This window comes from Xenopus laevis, chromosome 5S (assembly GCF_017654675.1).
Source record: "Xenopus laevis strain J_2021 chromosome 5S, Xenopus_laevis_v10.1, whole genome shotgun sequence".
Lineage (NCBI taxonomy): Eukaryota > Metazoa > Chordata > Amphibia > Anura > Pipidae > Xenopus > Xenopus laevis.
In genome coordinates this window covers 98,824,879-98,848,380 of record NC_054380.1, presented here as the reverse complement: position 1 = coordinate 98,848,380, position 23,502 = coordinate 98,824,879, and the positions used below count along the sequence as shown (strand labels likewise).

At 37.9% G+C, this 23,502-nt stretch overlaps 1 protein-coding gene across 3 annotated transcripts in view; it reads left to right on the top strand.

Annotated features, from left to right (window-relative positions):
- prkci.S (protein kinase C iota S homeolog) overlaps positions 1-22,573 on the top strand; it is a 52,926-nt gene extending 30,353 nt beyond the window's left edge. For 2 of the 3 annotated variants that reach the window (XM_018242237.2, XM_018242239.2), the window contains exons 10-18: positions 4,610-4,707; positions 7,288-7,374; positions 7,538-7,673; positions 10,657-10,744; positions 13,175-13,300; positions 15,224-15,303; positions 15,760-15,849; positions 19,717-19,832; positions 21,883-22,572. In XM_018242237.2, the coding sequence (XP_018097726.1) occupies positions 4,610-4,707; positions 7,288-7,374; positions 7,538-7,673; positions 10,657-10,744; positions 13,175-13,300; positions 15,224-15,303; positions 15,760-15,849; positions 19,717-19,832; positions 21,883-21,970 (909 nt within the window). In that variant the 3' untranslated portion in view covers positions 21,971-22,572. Of the gene's footprint in view, positions 1-4,609; positions 4,708-7,287; positions 7,375-7,537; positions 7,674-10,656; positions 10,745-13,174; positions 13,301-15,223; positions 15,304-15,759; positions 15,850-19,716; positions 19,833-21,882 lie in introns of all 3 variants that reach the window. The other variant, XM_018242238.2, reaches the window with a different exon arrangement.
- Positions 22,574-23,502: the final 929 nt, after the last annotated feature.

The following is a 23,502-nucleotide window of genomic DNA, read 5'->3' as shown; positions in this document are numbered from 1 at the left end:
CAGCAAACCTATGTGATAATCTGGAGTAAAGGATTAAAGCCAGAACATGTGTGGCACTTTGACATGTTCTCAAGTGAACTGAGTTTAAATAGACCCTCCACCCCCCCAAAAAAAGCATAGAAAATAGCAGACGTGACTTTTTTTTTTTTAAATGTACACTTTATGCTTTGTATTCTTGCTGTGTTTTTTATGTAGGCTTGGTTTGAACTAACATGTCTCAACTGGGTTAGGAGAACTTGTTCTTAAAGGGGGACTATTGTGATAATGAAAATTTAATAATAGCTACAGTATACTGAAATCAGAAACTTTCTAAATACAATCAATTGTTTCTCCTCATTTCTCCTCATTCTGTCTTCATTCAGGAGTTGGGTGTCAGATGGATGATCCAATATATCTTATAGGGGGCTCCTTTTGTCTAGAAGATGAATCCGAGCTCACTCTATTGAAATCACCAGACATCATGTCTCTCTACATGCAGGATTTGTGCAAAAGGCAGTTATTTTGTTTGTACTGGAATCAGTTGAGTGAGGTCTTATACATCTGCTAGGAAAGGGAGCCTCCCTATAGTTTATATTGGATCATTCATCTGACACCCAACTGCTGCATGAAGACAGAATGAAGAGAAAGATTCTGAGAGAGGAATAGTGAATATAAACTTAATTCTTTCAGCTTTTATACTTTAAAGGGATCCTGTCATTGGAAAACATGTTGTTTTCAAAATGCATCAGTTAATAGTGCTACTCCAGCAGAATTCTGCACTGAAATCCATTTCTCAAAAGAGCAAACAGATTTTTTTATATTCAGTTTTGAAATCTGACATGGGGCTAGACATTTTGTCAATTTCTCAGCTGCCCCTGGTCATTTGACTTGTGCCTGCACTTTAGGAGAGAAATGCTTTCTGGCAGGCTGCTGTGTTTCCATCTCAATGTAACTGAATGTGTCTCAGTGGGACATGGGTTTTTACTATTGAGTGCTGTTCTTAGATCTGCCAGGCAGCTGTTATCTTGTGTTAGGGAGCTGTTATCTGGTTACCATCCCATTGTTCTTTTGTTTGGCTGCTGGGGGGAAAGGGAGGGGGGTGATATCACTCCAACTTGCAGTACAGCAGTAAAGAGTGATTGAAGTTTATCAGAGCACAAGTCACATGACTTGGGGCAGCTGGGAAATTGACAATATGTCTAGCCCCATGTCAGATTTCAAAATTAAAAATAAAAAAATCAGTTTGCTCTTTTGAGAAATGAATCAGTTAATAGTGCTGCTCCAGCAGAATTCTGCACTGAAATCCATTTCCCATGACCGTATCCCTTTAAATATGACCTTGTGTGTTTCTTGGTGTTAAGGAGTACATTGTGTTTCTGACCAGAAACTAGTCAGAGGTTGGTTTTAATGGAACCACTCTTAAATATTTTTAGACCCTCTCCATATAATAACAAATCCGCCTGTATGTTATCAACTGTAGGCTCACACAAGATTGAGATATTTCCAACAAACATAATTATACACGCAGAGCACTCACCTGACCACATTTTTCTATTTGCTTTTTATCTACAATAAAAAAAATCTAAGGAAGGAATTTTGAGTATTTGGTGGTGTGTGTTTATTTACTAGCTGAAATTGTGAATTGTTTTGCGAATTTATTTTTAGCAGTCGTCAGTCAAAATTGATGACCTTGACTTGTGACTGCTGTTCTTGTTTGCAGATAAAGTGTTTAATTGTGTGGCATATACTGTCATCATTTCCACACTTTCCCCCGCAGATTGTGTCACACCTGCAATTTGGGCATCGGCTCCACACCCCCTTTCAGAATTCCCAACTGTTGAATAGAATATAAACATATTGTTGAAAACCTTAAACCGTATTTGTTAGGGATGCACTGAATCCAGGATTCTGCCTTTTTAAGCAGGATTCGGATTGGCCGAATCCTTCTGCCCGGCCGAACTGAATCTGAATCCTAATATGCATTTGCACATGCAAATTAGGGTCTGCCCGGCCAAGGTGAATCCGAATCCTAATTTGCATATGCAAATTAGGGGCGGGAGGGAAATTGCGTGACTTTTGGTCACAAAACAAGGAAGTAAAAAATGTTTTCCCCTTCCCACCCTTAATTTGCATATGCAAATTGAGTTCCGGATTCGGTTAGGTATTCGGCTGAATCTTTCACAAAGGATTCGGGGGTTAGGCCGAATCCAAAAAAGTGGATTTGGTGCAACCCTAGTATTTGTATGTCAGTCTGTTTTTCTATTACTATAGAATGGAAATGTGAGTTTATGTATGCATATACAGGAGGTGAGAAAGACTGCAAACAGTATATAGCTAGAGATTACAGACACATAAACAGACACAGAGAGAACTGGTAACACAGACATATTTCTGTATTTGCATTTGTGTATTTTCTGTTTTCTCATTATGATGTGCTTATCTTGTGTATATCAAACAAGTTGAGTTGCACATTTTATAGGCTTAAGAAATTATTATTATTATAATTTATTTTTCTGAAGAGTTAAAGGAAAACTATACCCCCCAAATAATGTAGGTCTCTATTAAACAATATGGCATAAAACAGCTTAAATGTAAAACACTGCTTCATGTAAATAAACCATTTTCATAATAATATACTTTTCTAGTAGTACAGTATGTGCCATTGGGAAATTAGAAAATTACCTTTTTAAAAAATAAGGGCCGTCCCCCCTGGCATCATACGATTCACTGTGCACACAAACATACCATCAAACTATACTTGTTAGGTCGCATGAGCCAATTAACAGACAGAGTCCTGTCTTTTGCTTCAACACTTCCTGTTAGAGTTGTAGTATTTCTGGTCAGGTGATCTCTGAGGCAGCACACAGACCATCATGAAATGGTGGTTCAAGGCAAGAGATGTAAAGGGCAATATTTACTTAAATACATATACCAGTTTGGTAAGATTCTTTGATATGCCACTTAATATGATATAAACTATCTGTTGCTTAAGTATTCATTTTGGGGGTATAGTTTTCCTTTAAAAAAAAAAAAAAGTTTGTGTAAGCCTGTATTCTGTAGATCTGAGCTGCAAACCGATCTCAGGGAAGGTCTGGGAATCCTTGCTTCTGCTGTGGAAGGTTAAGCCATCTGATCTTTCTAAACAGCTGTGAAACAGGCGTTTTTAAGTATAAACCATCCACAGATACACAATGTGTGTTTCTGCTGTTTCAAAGTGTGATGGCACCATCTTCTTTTTTGTCATCTTGTCAAATTGGCTTTGCATTCGGGTACAGCTAACGTGCTACCATATTCTTGCTATTAAACTGGTTAGATGATCATTTATAGATTGCACGAGCTGAGTGAGGTTGCTTTGGCAACTTTTATGTATCTTATGTATAAGTGTGTGTGTGATTATGTATTTTGGGCTATTATGCATTAGTCTAAATCAACTTCCAGTATTCCTTTATAAAAGGAACAGTAACACCAAAAAGTGAAAGTGTTTTAAAGCGGACCTTTGCAAAGTCCTTTGCAAATTAAACATGGAACGTAAATAATTTTCTTAAAACACCCATACCTGTTATAAAGGTGTTTAAATATCTGAGCTGTCAATCAAGTATTACCTGCCCTGCCTCTATGCATGAGGCATAGAGGTGGAACAGTCAATTACTTTCACTTTTCATTCAGCAGTCCCTAGATTTTACTGTACTCCCACAATTTTGTCTAATAATAGTTTCCACAAAATGGCTCCTGCCTGCTTGCTGTGGTTGTGCAATTCCAAGACTGAAGGAAACAAAATGGAAATAATAAATATAGTGTTTATATAAGTTTATTTTGCTCAACTAACATAATAGAAAAGAATTTGGAATTATTTCTTAAGGTGACGGGTCCCCTTTAAAGTAATTAAAATATAATATACTGTTGCCCTGCACTGGTACAACTGGTGTATTTGCTTTAGAAACTCTACTATAGTTTATATAAACTAGGGATGCAATGAATCCACTATGAAGATTCTGCTGAATACCGAACCAAATCCTCATTTGCATATGCAAATTAGGGGTGGGAAGGGGAAAACCTTTTTTCCCTCTCTAATTTGCAAATGCAAATTAGGATTGGGTTAGGTTTGGCCCGGAAAAATGGCGGAATCCCGAACCGAATCCTGGATTTGGTGCATCCCTAATATAAACATGGTCTTATGTAGCCATGGGGCAGCCATTCAAGGATTAGGTTACATAGCAGATAACATTGTGTAGAATACCATTGTATTCTATTACAGAATTTATCTGTGCCTTTTCTCCTTTTTCCATCTTAAATGGCAGTCCCCATAGCCACCCAGCAGCTTATTTATATAAACTATAGTAGTCTTTCTAAAGCAAACACATAGCTTTTACCAATGCAGGGCAACAGGACTTTTCTTATGAATGACTTTAAAATGCTTTCATATTTTGGTGTTACTGTTCCTTTAACTACGGTACATGCCCAGTGTTATTTTCCAAATGTTTTGCTGTCATGAGGTTAATGCTAATAATAAGTTTTGCCTGTTGCGTTTCTTACAATAATAACTATTATTTATCAAAATGCAGCTTAACATTATTCCCATTTGAACTGCTGTTTTGCATGTAGCTAATTATTCTTAGTCTTGTTTCTTCAGGACATCGACTGGGTGCAGACAGAGAAGCATGTGTTTGAGCAGGCCTCAAACCACCCATTCCTAGTTGGACTACACTCTTGCTTCCAAACGGAGAGCAGGTAACCCTCCTAGTTTCTTTTCCTTTTTATCTACTGACCCAGTAGAAGAGAACATGTTAAAAGGTAATTTTCTCAGTTGCCATTTATACCACAGGGAAGAATAGCTGCCTCCCCCTTCCTGTATTCATATGCGCTGAGAGGCATGGGATCAGACTCAATGGAGACTGGATTTCAGTATGGGAGTATGCATTTTAGCAAGGAAGGCAAGGGTTTGGCTTTTCTTCCGTTGGCGAATAAACCCATCTGCTGCTAGCCTAAGGGTATGGATTAGGTTCAGTAGAACAATTTAGTCATTTGAATTTGTCAAAACCCCCTAAAATTAATATAAATACCCAGACTGCTGCTCTGAGCACCGTTGTTGTTTATATTAATTTTCCATTTTTAGCCGTTTGTGATATATTTGATGCATTTTTAGACTGCAGATACACTTTTGGCTCAACAAAAAGTCAGCAACCCTAGGGTTAACTGCATAGACTCTGCTTTCTACAACATTGAAGTTATCAGGCTATCAATCTAAAGTTGTCTAAACTCTTAATTTTAAAGGAGAACTAAAGCTTAACTAAAGAAGTAGCTAGAAATGTTGTACATTATGTTTTGGGCTTCTGTACCAGCCCAAGGCAATAACAGCCATTTATCACTAAAGATCTCTGAAAAAAGTGGATGGATGGTGAACAACCCCTTTAATAAAACTCAAGGATTCTGCTCAGCAGGGATAAAGATAATACATGTATCAACTAAAGGTATCAATTTAGAACAGTTAAAAATTTGACGAACCCCCCCCTCCCCAAGCTGATTTAGAAGGTACAAAAATGAAACTTTACACTTCAATATTAGAAAAATGGTCACATATAGAAAATAGAGAGCTATTGGGAAACATTTTTATTTCTGGTGAACAATCTGAAACCAACTGAACTGAAAAAAGTGTTTGGAAGGTGACCCCTTTAAGGACCAACTCACAATATACAGTACACAGAATATAAATGTCACAATATAAGGTTGATTAGTAATTAATACAGATAATTACTACATGGCAGAACAGAAACCAGTGCAACTAGCATCAGAATTTAATAATCAGCCCTGTAGCATCAGTGTATATTATAGGCCAACCTCATTTTCTGCTTGTAAATTTGCAAAAACCCCTAAGCTTAGCTTCTCAACAGCTGCTCAGAGCCCACTGAGCATGTGAGTGTCGCAGACACTTTTCAAGATGGTGACCCCCTGTGACAAGTTTGAAGTCCTGGATCATTGCGGCTATTGAGAAGCTGAAACTTTAGGCTGATGCAGTAAGTTTAGTATATAAAACTTGGCATTTTTAGCCACATTCAGTTTTTTAGTTTGTTTAGTTCTCCTTTAAAGAAACTAGAAGGGAAATTGTAAATTGCAAATATACTCAGAGAACCACTTTGAAAGTTTACACAAATTCCTTTGGGTTTAGATCACCTTTAATCCTCTGGACAACTAAACATGATGATTTTTTTGTTTACAGATAAAGGAATATTATCACATATCTGAATATGCAAATTAGGGTTAGGATTCAGTTCAGTATATGGCCCAATACCTTATGGTGGATTTTGTATTGAACAAGAATTATAACTACAGTGCACGGCTATTTGTGCCATTGAATCTGATGCTCAGTAGTGCTTAAAATCCAGATCAACTCCCTTTTTGTAGATTAGGACTAAAGGTTAAAAAATTGATGTTTTTGTTATTGCCAACCTATGTTATCCTGCAGTAGATTGTATGGGGTTATGAACAATGGCCTAGACCGATGCAGATGGCTTTAAACCATCCATTTAATCTTCTCTATACACGAGATGATGATGATGATGATGATGATGATGATGATGATGATGAAAAGCAGTCATCATCATTTACAGTATTTATACAGTTCCAACAAGTTACGCAGCTCTTTATATTGAAATGTAGGTACCATAGAACGATATTGTGCTGATTTATCAAAGGTCGAAGTGAAAATTTTAATTTTGAACTTTTCAAAGGTTTTTTTATGGTTAAAACTGTCAAATTCGACTAGGGAATTGTTAAAATTCGAGTTTTTTTTTTTTAAATTCAAATTCGATTTTCAAGATTTATCATACACTGGCCCTGAAAGAACTCAAAATCGACTATTCGCCAACTAAAACCTGCCAATTGGTGTTTTAGTCAATGGAAGATGTGATTTTTTAATAAATTTCGATTGGTCGAATTTCTAGTTCATGGGAGTTTATAAAAACTCAAATTAACTCAAAATTCGACCTCTTGTGCGTGAGATTTCCTGCTGAGACTATTGTACAAATGCAGACTAGGGCAGTATAGCCATGCCGACTATTAAGCTTCAGAATTTTTATATTGTACTTCATCATATATTCATCGATATCTTTTGCAAATATTGTTTCGAAAATGACCCCTCCTTAGTCCTAATAGAGATGAATGCATTGAATGTCTATCTTGCTTATTGATGAAGACATTGACTATGTTAATTGCTGATTGATCAAGACGCTTTCTGGCAGCCAAATGCATGACTGGCCGTGAGAGACCATAGTACTGTATTTCCACTTACTCTTTCTTTATGCTTTATTTCAGGCTGTTTTTTGTAATTGAATATGTGAATGGTGGGGATCTGATGTTTCACATGCAGCGTCAAAGGAAGCTTCCCGAGGAGCATGCAAGGTTTGTCTTTGTTTTAATGTGAAAATGCCCTTGTGCTATCTCTCTGTATATAGAAAGTCATAAATAATATTTTTCTAGTTTTCTTGTGTTTATAATGCTCAGCACACAATTACATTGGTGTAATAGACTTTTTTTCTTTCTCTCTCTCTCTCTCTCCCTGTAGGTTTTATTCTGCAGAAATCAGTCTGGCATTAAACTACCTTCACGAGCATGGTATTATTTATAGAGATTTAAAGCTAGACAATGTCTTATTGGATTCTGAAGGGCACATAAAACTTACCGACTATGGCATGTGTAAGGTGAGGAATGTTTTATGTTTCCTTTCCACCAAATGGGCCGTTCAAAGTGTGTTCCGCAGCAAGTCCTTTTCATTGAACTGATAAAAAAGGGGGTGTACTGCTGCTTTAATTGGAGCTAAACAAGGTCCAAAGGTTATTCATGATTCTTCACACCAATAGGATGAAAGTCTCTCTCAGAATAGAATTGTTGCTACCAAGAAATATAATATTTGTAGGTACTGGGCAAACAGCATTGACGGGCAGTTTCTATTAAAGCAAATGACAGACTGCACGGTCAGGTTTAAGTATTTTTCTACCGGCTGACAAATGCCTTCTGTGCCATGAGCCTTATGTTTGATGAAATTATATAGACATGCTTTTTCTGGTTTTTTAAGGGTCAGTATTACTCTTTAATGTACAAGCCATCAGTTTATGTATTGTTCATGCTATCCATTTGTGCGTATCCACTATTTGAATATTTAAATGCATGTTAAACAGAGGTGATCCGTTCTCACCGTACAAGAAGCAAGTATTTTGATGAAGCATTTTATATGGTTCTCCTTGAACAATTTCAAATATTTATTGATCCAGAAACAAACAGAACTAATTGCTTTTCATCAGTCCGGAATGATAATTTTTCCCTCAAGAAACGTAATTTGTAAAATGCTACGCAGGGACATCGTTTTGATTCTCCTGATTGCTGCATTCTGGATCAATATAAATGAGCGTATAACTCAGATTCCCAAAGCTTCTCGCTGTCATTATTTGATTATGTTCAGTGGAGTCAGCCATAATCCCTTGTTTCTGAGACAGCATGGAATAAACATGAACATGTGTGTATGTATAATTTTATTTTTACACCTCCTCCATCTGCCCAGTGTCTTACTCGGTAGAGAGAGAGAATAACAGACAGTGAGCCTTGTAGGAGAGGGTGCATGGCGTATAGGCATATATTCTGCTAAATAAGGGAGAGTAGGTATTAAAATGACTTTGTGCAGGTTTGGGAGAAATAAATTGATCAGCTTCTCCACACTTTCACCCCAAAGTGAGTTCTATTTTGTCAACTAAATAATGAGCCTGATGACATCATCAGAATGGGGGGGAGGATCTACCTCCATTATCGCATATAACCATGAATTTACTTCCCTTCAACCTCTAATTGTCCCTTAGACGTGACCACACTATAAGGCAGAGATCCCCAAACTTTTTTTTATTGAACCGATGAGCCACATTCAAATGAAAAACATAAAGTTGGAGAGCAAAACAAGCATGAAAAAAAGTTCCTGGGGGTGCCAATTATGGACTGTGGTTGATTAATAGTAGCTCCCATGTGGACTGGCAGGCTACAGGAGGCTCTTTCTGACAGTACATCTCGTTTTTGTGCAACCAAAACTTGGCTCCAAGCCAGCAATTGAAAAATAAGCACCTGTTTTGAGGCTGCTGAGAGCAATAGCCAAGGGGTTGGTGAGCAACATGTTTGTCACAAGCCACTGGTTGGGGATCGCTGCTATAAGGCATAGTGCTTGCATTTCATTTTTCATGGTGCAATTGAGCATCATGGAACCAAAATGGATATGAGAGAGAGAGAGAGAGAGAGATAGAGAGATATGCATGCACTGGATAGGTGCACTCAGAAAACAATGGAAATGCCTAGGTGCTGGAACACATATCAAAATCTATAGAGCAAAGAAATTCGCACTCATAGGTCTTTTGTGAAGACTCTTAGACTCGAGCCGTCATCAGGAAGGCTCATCGTCCTGATGATGGCTCAAGTCTAAGAGCCGAAACGTTGAATAAACCCATTTTTTTCTTCACAAAAGACCTATGAGTACGGATTTCTTTGCTCTATAGATTTTGATATGTTTCAGCACCTAGGCATTTCCATTGTTTTCTGAGTGCACCTATCCAGTAGTTTGTTTATATATATATATATATATATATATATATATATATATATATATATATATATATATATATATATATATATATATATATATATATATATATATATATATATATATATATATATATATATATATATATATATATACACATATACACATATACACACATACATACATACATACATATATATATATATATATATATATATATATATATATATATATATATATATATATATATATATATATTTATTTCCCAGACGAAAGTTCCTGTGAGGAACTGAAACGTTGGTCTAATACACCTACACTTTGTTTTCAACCTGAGCCGGCATTTGGAAGGTCGTGGCCGGGAGGAGCAGTAAAAAGCACTTAACTCGCCCGCGACCCAGAAAAAAGCTTGCAGGGTCGGCCCGAACCCGACCGACCCGGGTATCGGGTCAGCCCACACATCACTAATTAAAAAAAATATATATAGCTGCACAAGAAGTAGCAACACTCACGGGATCATTTTTGATGCAAAATAAAGAAGTTATTTATTCCACTCAACATTTCGATCCCTCACAGGGATCTTTGTCAGGAGATAACAAACAAAAATTTGTTTTGTTTGTTTGTTATTGGCTGTTTGTTTGTTATCTCCTGACAAAGATCCCTGAAAGGGATCGAAATGTTGAGTGGAATAAATAACTTCTTTATTTTGCATCAAAAATGATCCTGTGAGTGTCGCTACTTCTTGTGCAGATATCTTTTATTATGTAGCTGGCACCTGGGTCTACACCTTGTTAATAGGTAAGGAGGGGGCCTAATCGAATACTGGATGTTAAATAGGGGCTCCAATAAATTTGTCTGAAAATCATTTGTGTATAGGATGTTTGCAGAGACAAATTACACATATGACCAGATGCAATGGTCTGCACACATTTTTACCCTTTATTTTATCTGGAATATAAAATGATGAGTGGCAGACTTCAACTCAGGTTTTACTGGTACTTGTACAGGTCTGTCTATTCCTTTCTTCCTGCGTATAGAATTATTGGATATGATATTTGTTATATCTGTGAAATCTCTATATATTGATTATCTTTTTGATTGTTTGTGTGAAGGAAGGGTTGAGGCCTGGAGATACAACCAGTACATTCTGCGGCACTCCAAATTATATTGCTCCTGAAATCCTACGAGGAGAAGATTACGGTAAGCTTTCTAGTTTTCATAATATAGCAGTTCTGGGTGGTCACACATTGCAGATTCCACATAATATACATAGTATACATATACCATACGGTCTGTTATAATTGCACTGTATTTTATATACACTGTATATTTGCTTTCAGGTTAAAATTGTTTTAATTGAAGCTAAAAGCAATGTGTTGTATACTGTATATGTATCCAATATATTAGTTATATTGCAGAGGATTATTGAACTAGATACGACTAATGCCAGATGTTTCTCATTCTGCATTATACCCTGTCTTTGTCTGCATGAACAGACACTGTATCAGCCTAGGTGCAAAAAACTGAGCAGATTTTTGACCCATATAATGCCTGTCAGTGCAGACAGAGGAGTAAGCGGATTGTCTGTTTTCTGATCTGCGGAAACAGACATGTCTGGCATTAGTCTTAGGACATATTGTTGCCCGAAGTAGTGCACATTTACCACAGGCAACAAAATATAATAAGTGCAATTGCCTATATTCCGCTTTTTCTCTTATCTAGAATTAGTGTGCCTAAAAATCTGACGAGAGTTTTTACAGATGCTATCTAAAAACCGTCTGTTGACATTACTGCAGGGTTAGAGCTATTAACGGGATTAATTAGTAGAGTGACTGAGCTAAGAAAGATCAGCTATTCAAAGCAAGCAACTTAACAATAGCTGTAACGTGTCATTCTATATAAACTATTTATATTTACTTGCAGAAAACTGGCCAGCACTTACATTATTAAAAGTCATTACACTGTAATAAAAGTATGAAAAGTTAGAAATACTGGCAAAGGCAAATTATCGATTGATATAATTTTCTAAAAAGATACCATGTCTGTATAAATGGTGATTATATATATATATATATATATATATATATATATATATATATATATATATATATATATATATATATATATATATATATATATATATATATATACGGGTCTGTGGACAGCACCAGCTTTCCTAATTAGCTACCTTGTAGCTGCCCCTGTGCACGGTGGTATATTATATGTAGATAAATGAACAAAAACCAGCACCAAGGGTCTTCCAGTGATGAAAATATTGTATTGTTACATAGTACGCAAAACCGACGTATCGGGACCTTTATATATATATATTCCATTGATAAAGGTGCACACCAGGATTTTTCAATTAAAACTTCATGTTTATTAAATATATTTAAAACAGGAACCGGCCAAAGTTTCGGTCTTTCTCTAAGACCTTTATCAAGACCGAAAGACCGAAACGTTGGCCGGTTCCTGTTTTAAATTTATTTAATAAACATGGTTTTAATTGGAAAATCCTGGTGTGCACCTTTATCAATGGAATATGGATAATGCAGCTTTTTTAGGGTAGCACCCAGGTATGTGATCTATACATATACTTCGAATCTACACACACACACACACACTCTGTGTACACACACACTGTGTACACACACACACTGTATACACACACACACACTGTATACACACAGACACACTATATACACACAGACACACTATATACACACACACACACTGTATACACACACACACTGTATACACACGTACACACTGTGTACACACACACACACACACGTACACACACACACACTGCACACACACACACACACACTGTACACACACACACACACTGTACACACACACACTGTACACACACACACACACGTACACACACACACACGTACACACACACACATGTACACACACACACACTGTACACACACACACACTGTACACACACACACTGTACACACACACACTGTACACACACACACACTGTACACACACACACTGTACACACACGTACACACACACACACGTACACACACACACACGTACACACACGTACACACACACACACGTACACACACACACGTACACACACACGTACACACACACACACACACACACACGTACACACACACACGTACACACACGTACACACACGTACACACACACACGTACACACGTACACACACGTACACACACACACGTACACACGTACACACACACACGTACACACGTACACACACGTACACACACACTGTACACACACACACTGTACACACACACACTGTACACACACACACTGTACACATTCACCTCTGCTAGTCCTACCAAACAGACATCCAACTTGAACAATTAAATGTTTCTTTCTATTTTGACTTACTGCTAATAGCTCCCAGGATCTCAGTTAGCAGTGAGTATGCTTAAGAGAGATAAGTTCCAGTCGGTAAGATTACACCAAATAAGCATGTTATTAGCACTGATTCAAACCAGCCTAGGAAAGAACTCAACTAACACTGTGATAAGGAAAATGCCACACTGACTGTTTTATTACAAGGGCAGGTTAAAGCCAGATAAAGAGATTTGTAGATCGGAGTTTTATTGATTGCTTTTCCACGTGTAAAGGTTTCAGCGTTGATTGGTGGGCTCTTGGAGTCTTGATGTTTGAGATGATGGCCGGAAGGTCACCTTTTGATATCGTTGGAAGCTCTGACAATCCAGACCAAAATACAGAAGATTTTCTTTTCCAAGGTAATAATCCGGCATTCTGATAAACCCCAATGTTTGCATTATAACATTTCTTGCTTTAATATTCTGTGTATCAAGTTGAGAGAAAAAAGACTTGCGAACGAATTTTAAAAAAAAAATCTCCGCTAGTTTAAATTTAGATTTTAGAGTAAAGCTGGCCATAGATGTAAAGATTTCTAAAAAAATCTTTTCCTTATCATGAGACCACAATTTCTCAAATGATCATTTAAATGTACGATTTGTCCATTAACTAAAGCTGGCCATAGATGTAAAGATTTTTAAAAGTTTTTTCCGGTATCGTGAGACCACGATTATCTCGAAACGATCATTTAAATTTACGATTTGTCCATCAACTAAAAAGACCACTTCCTAAACATGGACCAAATAGGCCTGTTGATACAGGTGTTTTTTTTTTTTTCTCTCCCTTGGGCTTCCTAGATCAAAACAGCAGATCTATTCATGCCTAGCGTAATCTTTATAGTTGGGACATGAAACATTTTTGCCCAAGTGGTACGGTTAGGTCTGTAGTATGGTATATATTTTGTACTGCAGAACTAAAGTCCATAGATGCTATACAATACTATAGATACTATGTCTTCCTACCAGCGATTTACATTGCTGCTGGTGGGAAAGAAACTAGGGACATTTTGTTACTCGCTGTAGAACTTAATGATATCAGAAGGCCCATTTATCAAAGGTCAAATTTTGAATTCATCTGAATTTTTTTTACTCTAATAAATTTGAATATACTCGAAATTCGAATGGGAGTTTAGTTAAGAAAAAACTTGAACATCTGAAACTCGAATGAATATTACCGTCTCGAATTCGAAAACTTGAATGTCAGGAAGGCTATTAACATCTACAAATGGGTCACTGGACCTCTCCCATTGACTTCTACATAAACTAGGCAGGTTTTAGGTGGCGAATAGTCGAATTTGAATTGTTCCCAGGGTAAAGGTTTGATAAATGTCGAATTGAGTTTGGATTATTCCCAATTCGAATGTGTGAGTTTTGACCAAAAATACATTTTGAAAATTTGAATTTGAAATGACTATTCGACCCTCAATAAATTTGCCCCCTGGTGTCTTTTTAAATGCAATGTAATAATGTGTCTTCTGTAAGGTGGCTATCCATGTTGTATCAACTTTACCAGTGTTTTTAAAGCTGGCCATACACAGAAAAATCAGTTTGTTTGAAAAGGGCTCCCAGGTGTTGGGCCATATCATGCTAGCCCCATCATGGGACAACAATAAATCACAGTAGGAGGCCTATGCAAACCTTTAGGGCAGAGACACACATTCAGATTCGGGGAGATTAGTCGCCCAGCGACAAATCTCCTCTTCATCGGGGCAACTAATCTCCCCAAACTGCCTCCCGCCGGCTAGAATGTAAATCGCCGGCAGATTGGCAATCAGTGCTTTGCTTTCCGAAGTCGCCCGAAGTTGCCTCACGAGAAAACTTCGGAAAATGAAGCGCTCCAAGTGCCATCCTGCCGGCGAGTTAGATTCGAGCCGGCAGGAGGCAGTTCGGGGAGATTAGTCGCCCCAAAGAAAAGGCGATTTATTGCCGGGCGCCTAATCTCCCTGAATCTGAGCGTGTGTCTCTGCCCTTAGGGAGAGGACCACATCAACAGCCTGACACAGTTCTTGCCAGACAAGATATCTGCACTTAGTATTAGTCAACTTGATGTCTGAGTTAATTTTTTGTCTTATTTGATAATTAATCTACCGTTGGTGTGCTATTCCCAAACAGAACTGATGTGTCAATATTTCATTTTAAGCAATGAATCACTCCTAGACCAAAAATGTGTCTATTTCCAAAAATGTAAATAGACCAAAATGTATTTTGAAACATTAACAGCGTAAGTATGTGTTTTTTTTGTTTTTTTTTTAAATATTTGTCAGTAATATTTTGTTTCATTTATAGTCATTCTGGAAAAGCAAATCCGTATTCCAAGATCACTTTCAGTAAAGGCTGCAAGTGTTTTAAAAAGCTTCCTTAACAAGGTGAGTCAAAACTAATGTTGGTAGTAGCCTTCTATATCTAAATAATATTGCTTACTTATATGGAATCTGTTCATTGGAGCAACAAGTTACATCTCATTAAACTTAATAATTGTATTAGGAATCAATAGCAAAATTCTGTGTATGCAAATTCTCCATTGCAGAGACCCTGGTTTTTTGTTTGCAAGTTTGCTTTGGTTATTACTACCCTGGCCTCCCTTTTACTCCCTAAAAATGCTTCTCAATGTATTTCCAATGTAAAAGACTATGTAAACCCCGTGATTTCTTTGTTATGGGTTCTGGAGCTTGTGTCAAATAACCTTTGTCTTTCGCCTCAAGTGGTCTCTGATAACTGAATTTCTCTGACATGATATTTATAGATGGATATATTTAGGAATATATATTATTTAGCCACCCTAGTATTTATAATTTATTTTGCATCTTTCCCTATATAATTAGGATCCAAAGGATCGCCTTGGCTGTCACCCACAGACAGGATTTGCAGATATCCAGGGACATCAGTTCTTCCGCAATGTAGACTGGGATCTTGTAAGCTGAATTCCTTTTTTATGGTTTAAAACCAAATGTATATAATTTTGTAAATTATAAGGATACAGTCATATGAAAAAGTTTGGGAACCCCTCTGCATAATAATTTACTCCACTTTCAACAAAAAAATAACAGTGGTATGTCTTTCTTTTCCCAGGAACATCTGGGGTGGGTGTTTTCTGAACAAAGCTTTTTAGTGAAGCAGTATTCAGTTGTATGAAATTAAATCAAATTTGAATAACTGACTGTGCAAAAATTTGGGTAATTTGAATCCATGTAACTCTCATGAAGACTGACAGAATGGGACCATCAAAGCAACTCTTAAAAGATCTGAAAGCAAAGATTGTTCAGTATCGTGGTTTAGGGGAAGGCTACAAATAACTATCTCAGAGGTGTAAACCATGCCCGGACTGGCAATCTGTGGGTTCTGGCAAATGGCAGAGGGGCTGCTATAAGGTGCCATAGAAAGTCAGTATTAGTGGGCTGGTGGGGGCTGTTTGGGCCTCTGAGTGGGCTGATTTGGCCTTTGTGTACCTGAAATGGCAGGGCCTATTTTAATTCTCCGTCCGGACCTTGTTTAAACTGTCAGTTTTAACTGTAAGGAATGTAATCAGGAAATGGAAGGCCACAGTTGCAGTAAAATTGAAAAATACAAGAGCGGCATATGTGGAGGATTGTGAGAATGGTTACAGACACCCAAAGATCACCTCCAAAGATCTGCAAGAACATGTTGCTGCAGATGGTGTATCTGTACATCGTTCTACAATTCAGCGCAATTTGCACAAAGCACATCTGTATGGCAGGGTGATAAGAAAGAAGCCCTTTCTGCACTCACACCACAAACAGTGTCGCTTTTTGTATGCAAAAGCTCATTTAGACAAGCCACAGTCATTTTGGAACAAAGTGCTTTGGACAGAAGAGACAAAAATTGAGTTATTTGGTCATAACAAAAAGCACTTTGCTTGGCAGTAGAAGAACACCACATTCCAAGAAAAACACCTGCTACCTACTGTCAAATTTGGTGGAGGTTCCATCATGCTGTGCGGCTGTGTGGAATATCCTGTAAATTATATCCTTATAAACTGTGCACTACTGGAGTCAGCCTGCAGGGAATTTTAAAGTGATCCTGTTCTGCCCTGACATATTTTAGCATATCAGCCAGGGAGCATAAAATGTTTTATTTATTTTTTCTTTAGATTATATAGGGCTCTGTAGCCCACGCAGCTCCTGTGTAGACTGTTTGTGGACCACCAGCAAGGTTGGGAAATCAGGGTTTTTCTATCTGAAACATAAATATATGGTTATAGCTACACAACCCCTGCTCAGCATTCTACTTCAGACACGTGAAGATAAATGTACAAATAAAAGAGAGAGGGTAGAAAACTAGAAGTGAAAAACAGGGCACAGGGTAATGGCAAATATTACAGGAAAAAGGAAACAGAAATTTACAGCAGAACAAGAAGCAGCCAAAGGAAGGGCACACAACAGGAGAGAAAGGGAAGAAAGGGTAAAAGCATGACAAAACAAAAACTTTACAAAGAAAGGTCATTAGTGATAGCTGAGAAAATGGGATAATAAGAACAGCTGAAAAAAAGAAATGAAAAAGCAGGAAAACAAGGAATAAAGGTAGAACTACACAGTCTGGGGCACAGACTGGGCATTAAACCCAGCAGGTACTTTTGGCAAATAAATGCAACATAGAAAGAAATGCTTTTCTTGTCATCTCACATTGTGTTCACTGAGAATCATGTGATTGTCTCCTGTAAATGTTCTAGTGTGCTTTTCAAGTGACATACACACTTAAGTAATTAGTACTATTATTAACTGCCGTATTTCAGTACAAAATTATTCTGCTTTGTGATGTTCTCAGTTGCTATACCATGTTTTCCAGTATGTTGCCCATGGGGTTAAAGACGTAATTAGTTTTGGTACATCCTAAGATATCACTCTCTGTTCTAAGAGTGTATTTCATTTGCTCTCTGCAATTAGTACTCCAACAAGGTGTTAGCTCTGTAATCATCCTTCATTGGGAATAAAGACAAGCGACTATTTTCCTTCACCAATTAGGTTGACTTTATCACTTAAAATGTTACATTCTCTCACCATTCCCATCACAATGGGATGTAGTAGTGGGTTATTAGGCAAAAAAAATATTTTTCCAGTGCCTAAAATTACAGTTTGTCGAACACCCTAAAAAAATGCCCTGTTGGCCATAGTCAAAGAGGAATGGGTAGAAACCAGAACTGGAAGACAGAAGAAAAGATAAAAAAAAAGGACAATGGAAAAAAATATGCATCAGAAAGAAGGTATATAAAGGAAAAGAAAACCATTATTTACAAATTGTCTGTGGAGCTAACAGACCCTAATTCCTAGGTTAGTCTGATTTCTTTTACTTCTCAGGGCAGAGACACACGCTGCTATTTCGGGAGATTAGTCGCACAGAGACAAATTGCTTTTTCTTCGAGCGACTAATCTCCCCAAACTGCCTTTCCGCCGGCTAGAATGTAAATCACCAGCGGGATGGCACTCGGGATAGAGTCCTGCAGCGGGTCGGGTACCCATGGGTTACCCGCAAAAACCTGCGGGACCCTGCGGCTTGCGGGTAGAAGTTCGGGGTGCGGGTATAGACGCGGGTCTGCGGGTTTGCAGGTCGGGCCGCAGGTCTTCTCAAAGCGTTTTCTACTCCTTTTTTCTGATAACGCCTACTTCCGATGATGTCACTTCCGGTTTACAATGACAGCACTCCTGTTTTACTCCTTTTTTTCTGATAACACCTACTTCAGATGATATCACTTCCGGTTCACAATGACAGCACTTAATGATTCTTGATGGTCAACGGGTCCGGATTACGTATATGTTTCTTGCGGGTGGGATCTGGTAGCGGGTCCAAGCAGGTAAGAATGCGGGTCCGGGTTGCAGGTTGTGGGTTACAGGTCGGGTATGGGTTCCAAAAAATGGACCCGCGCAGGACTCTAATTTCGGGAACGCTTCGTTTTCCAAAGTTGCCTTACGAGGAAACCCTGAAGCGATCTGAGTAGCATCCAGCCGCTAATTTAAATTGTAGCCAGAGGGTACGCAGTTTGGGGAGATTAGTCGTCTCAAGAAGAAGAAGCGATTTGTTGCTGGGCTACTAATCTCCCCAAATATCAGCGTCTTTGCCCTTAAGGGGAAGAATTATGTCCACATGCGTGACACACTAAAAACAATAGCCTGATCATGCTTTCTAACTGAAAATCCAGGCTTATACCAGAGCCTTAGATTAGCAGTAAAAATGCTGTTGATCCTGTCTGATAATGGTTCTGGAACCTTACTGAATCTGTAATAGAACTATATCTTGGGGAAGGCTTGAGGGAGGTAAGATAGGTTACCTGAAGCTTAAAACAACGTCTATGCAAACTTTTTTTTCTTAGTAGAACAAAATGAAATGCAATCTATTAAATTCATACATGATTATGATAAAAATGGTAAGGCTAGGGCCACATGACATGGATTCCTCTGCAGGCAGAAAATCTGCTGCTCCCATTCTCTTCTTCAGGTACTGAGGATTTTGTCTCATTATGGCACTGATAACAGCATCTGCCTGTAATGATTCCGGATGCAGGCAGCGCAGCAGAAGAGGAGCTGTTGGTCAGTGTATTTTCGGCCTGCATTTCTCCGCATCATATGGCCCTAGCCTAAATCATCTCACTGTGGTCTTTTCTGGTCTGTCACTGGTATATTGCTGTTGTCTAATCTCCTAATATGTGATGTTTAAATTGAAAGGTCCATCTTGGGACAGGAGCCAATAATTAATCATTTGGTATAAAGCTTTCCTGTTCTTTGAATGTGATTTATTTGTTTTTTTTAATGTTTTTTTGTATGTTGTAGATGGAGCAAAAACAGGTGGTCCCTCCATTTAAACCCAATATCTGTGGGGAATTCGGTTTGGATAACTTTGATGCTCAATTCACTAATGAACCAGTGCAGCTTACCCCTGATGACGAGTAAGTGATACATGTCATCTGATTTCTTGCTATTTCTATATGGTGGGAAGTCTGAGTATATTGCAGAGGAAACTATGATCCATATTTTTGAATATCTCTTCACTTTCACTGAATATCCTTTTAGCATAATTCTTTGCATCAAAAGAGCTATGGCAGGTACAACTATATACAACAGCAAAAAGGCTTTGTAACATATTTACCTATATTTTACTGTGTTTGTAAGAATGACTATGATGGTACAAGTGGAATATTTACTTCATTTCCTTCCCACAATGGATCCTAGAATATTTAAAGAACCGTTTTACTTATACAGATGTCTACAAAGAGACACCATTCTTAAACTCGCCACTTCAACGGGAGTACTAAACACTTGCCCAGCTATATATTTTAATAGCTCACAGGGATACTGCTTCTGACTACTGTGATCTGCAGTGATCCACAAATGCATTGTACACTATGGGGCAAATTTATCAGGGGTCGAATAGTAAATCCAAATTCGAATTTTCAAGTTTAAAAATTCACATTCCCTATTTGAATGCAAATTCGAATGTGAGATTTATCATACCTCGACCATGGAAATCGTCCTAATTTGGATATTTGCCACCTAAAACCTGCCTAGTTCATGTACTAGTCAATGGCAGAGGTCTGTTAAGTCATTTGGAGATGTTAATAGCCTTCCTGACATTCAAGTTTTTTGTTTTTTTGTTGTTTCATGTGCAAATCAATGTGAAAGTAAATAACAGAGGTACGTTAAGCCATTTGGGGATGTTAATGGTTTTTATTCGGAGAAAAACTCGATTCCTACAAATCGATATGATACAAATTTCCGAGTCAGAACCATTGAATTGAATATTAGACATTTACATTTTTTCTTAAATAACCTCCCAGTTGAATTGTGAGTATATTCGAATTAAAAAAATTCACATGAACTCGAAATTTGACCTTTGATAAATGGGCCTCCCCATGGCCAAAAGTATCTGGACACCTGCTTGTCCAACATCTCATTCCAAAACCAAGGGTAATAATGTATGGACCTTACTTAAAGGAGAAACAAACCCTTAATTAAGAAAAACCCTACCCTACTTAGAACCCTCCCCCCCAGCCTAGGTGCCCCCCCGGGCAAATACCCCTAACTCTTTACTTACCCCTCGGTGCAGATTGAGGCATCAGAGTTCACGGGCACCATCTACAGCTGCTTCGGTAATCTTCGGAATGAGATCGTCGCTTCGGCAATTTTCATGAGTTTCGGCACATGCGCAGGTTTCGCGAAACAGAAAATTGCTCCAACTGCGCATGCGCCGCTTCGCTGGTCTCATTCTGAAGATTACCGAAGAAGATGGTGCCCATGAACTCCTCTGGACTGAATCTGCATGGAGGGGTAAGCAAAGAGTTAGGGGCATTTGCCCGGGGGGGGGAGGCTGGGGGGAGGGAGGTCTATGTAGGCTGGGGGGCAGGGAGGTCTATGTAGGGTAGGGGGGTAGGGTTTTTTTTATTAAGGGTTTGTTTCTACTTTAATGAATAGTGTTTTTACCCTACTGGACAGGAAAGGGCCTTCCCAAAACTGCAGCCACAAATTAGGAAGAATAAAATTACAAGAATGCTGTTTTATTCCGTAGCGCCACCTGTGTTGCCAGTGGTGGGTGTAGCTTATATTGCCAATTTTAATAATTAGAAGGGGTGCCCACATGCTTTTGGCCTCATTCTATACCTGTTTTTTGTCACTTGGTCTGGAGGGTTAAAACAATCTGCCATATTTGTGCTGACTGAATAGCCACTAAAGTGTTACCCGTGAAACTCTGCTTGTTTTAATATACAAATGTGTGAATTTAGCGCTTGCACATAATGTCATTTTTCTTTAAATAATTTTATGATCATAGCTTCCCTTGGCAGTCTACATTTCCACCAGAGTAAACGGCTAATGCTAATAAGACAAAACAAGACATTGCGTGATATTTTTTCAGCTGATCTTGCTAACAGTCACCTTGCTTATGACCCTAACTGTATAACACACCTAGACCCTGTAGCTCATTATAGTGTTTTGTTTTAACAGGGATGTGGTGAGGAAGATTGATCAGTCAGAGTTTGAAGGCTTTGAATATATCAACCCACTGCTGATGTCTGCTGAAGAATGTGTATAATTTATAGGACAGCTCCACAGGACTTTCTTCTGCAGGGACAACCACTGTTTGAATATTATCCTGGAAAGCACAATCTGCAGTATTGCTGTACCGCTTTGTGCTCATGTATATCAGCTATTTAAAGCTTTGAATCACTAAAATGTTTATTGTATGGACAGAAAAAAAAGACATCTCTGGGTTCTTGAAATCCATTTATCTGCTAGGCGCACTATCTTCTGCCGAGGATTCTGATCGCCCGGGAATTGAAAATGTGCAGGGTTGTTTTTTTTTTTTTTTTGTTTTTTTTTCTCTCCAATCTTGCACTTCTAAGAATATGATAAACTATTTGCTACTCCATTCACACCTTTCACTGTTGTTAGAAATAGTCTAGTAGAATCTTGCCTACACTACATATGGATATACCCTTCTACTGGTATATAGAAAGAGTTCATTAGAACCACTCCATTTGCAGAGCATTCCACTACCAGATAGCTGTTTTTATAACTTTGGATACATGCTCATTATTGTGCATGGCAAGTGCACTTTACCTTTTTTTTTACAATATATATATATGTCCCAAATAAGGCATGCACTCACAGGTCTTATCCAAGGTGAAAAAATGGTGTTTATTCAGCAAAAAACTGCTAATTTTTCAGCTAGCCCTCTAGCCTTTCTCAAAGTGCATATCACAATCAAAAACCGTTTTTTGATTGTGATATGCACTTTGAGAAAGGCTAGAGGGCTAGCCGAAATGTTAGCAGTTTTTTGCTGAATAAACACCATTTTTTCACCTTGGATAAAACCTGTGAGTGCATTCCTTACTAGGGACAGTTATCTTATTTTTTTGCATTTTGCACCCAGGCACACTTAACCTTTATACATGCTGTGCCGGCTTCAAGCAAGTTTTTATATATATATATATATATATATATATATATATATATATATATATATATATATATATATATATATATATATATATATATATATAATTTGCCCTGGCTTTTAATCTGAATATTATATACAAAAGCCATGATATCCTTATAAACGGTGAGTACTGGTGTTACCAGTTATAAACGGGGAGTAGTGATGTAATTTGTCACATGACCTACTGAAACTAGAGTATTATAATAAATAAAGTACCCCCTGTTGCAAAATATGAGGATATTAGAAATTAACTCGGAGTTCCATGACCCGTATAAAAAATACTTATAATTTACAAGGGGGGGGTACTTTATACTAGGGATGCACCGAATCCACTAATTTGGATTCGGCCGAACCCCCAAATCCTTCGCAAAAGATTTGGCCAATACCGAATCCTAATTTGCATATGCAAATTAGGGGTGGGAAGGGGGAAACATTTTTACTTGTATGTGGCAAAAAGTCACGCGATTTCCCTCCAGCCCCTAATATAATATACAAATTTGGGTTCAGCCGAAGACAAATCCTGCTGCAAAAGGCCGAATCCCAAACGATTTGGTGCAACCCTACTTTATTCACTATATAAACCATCTCTATGGTACTGTATATTTACAAGTTCCTGCCCATGTAAG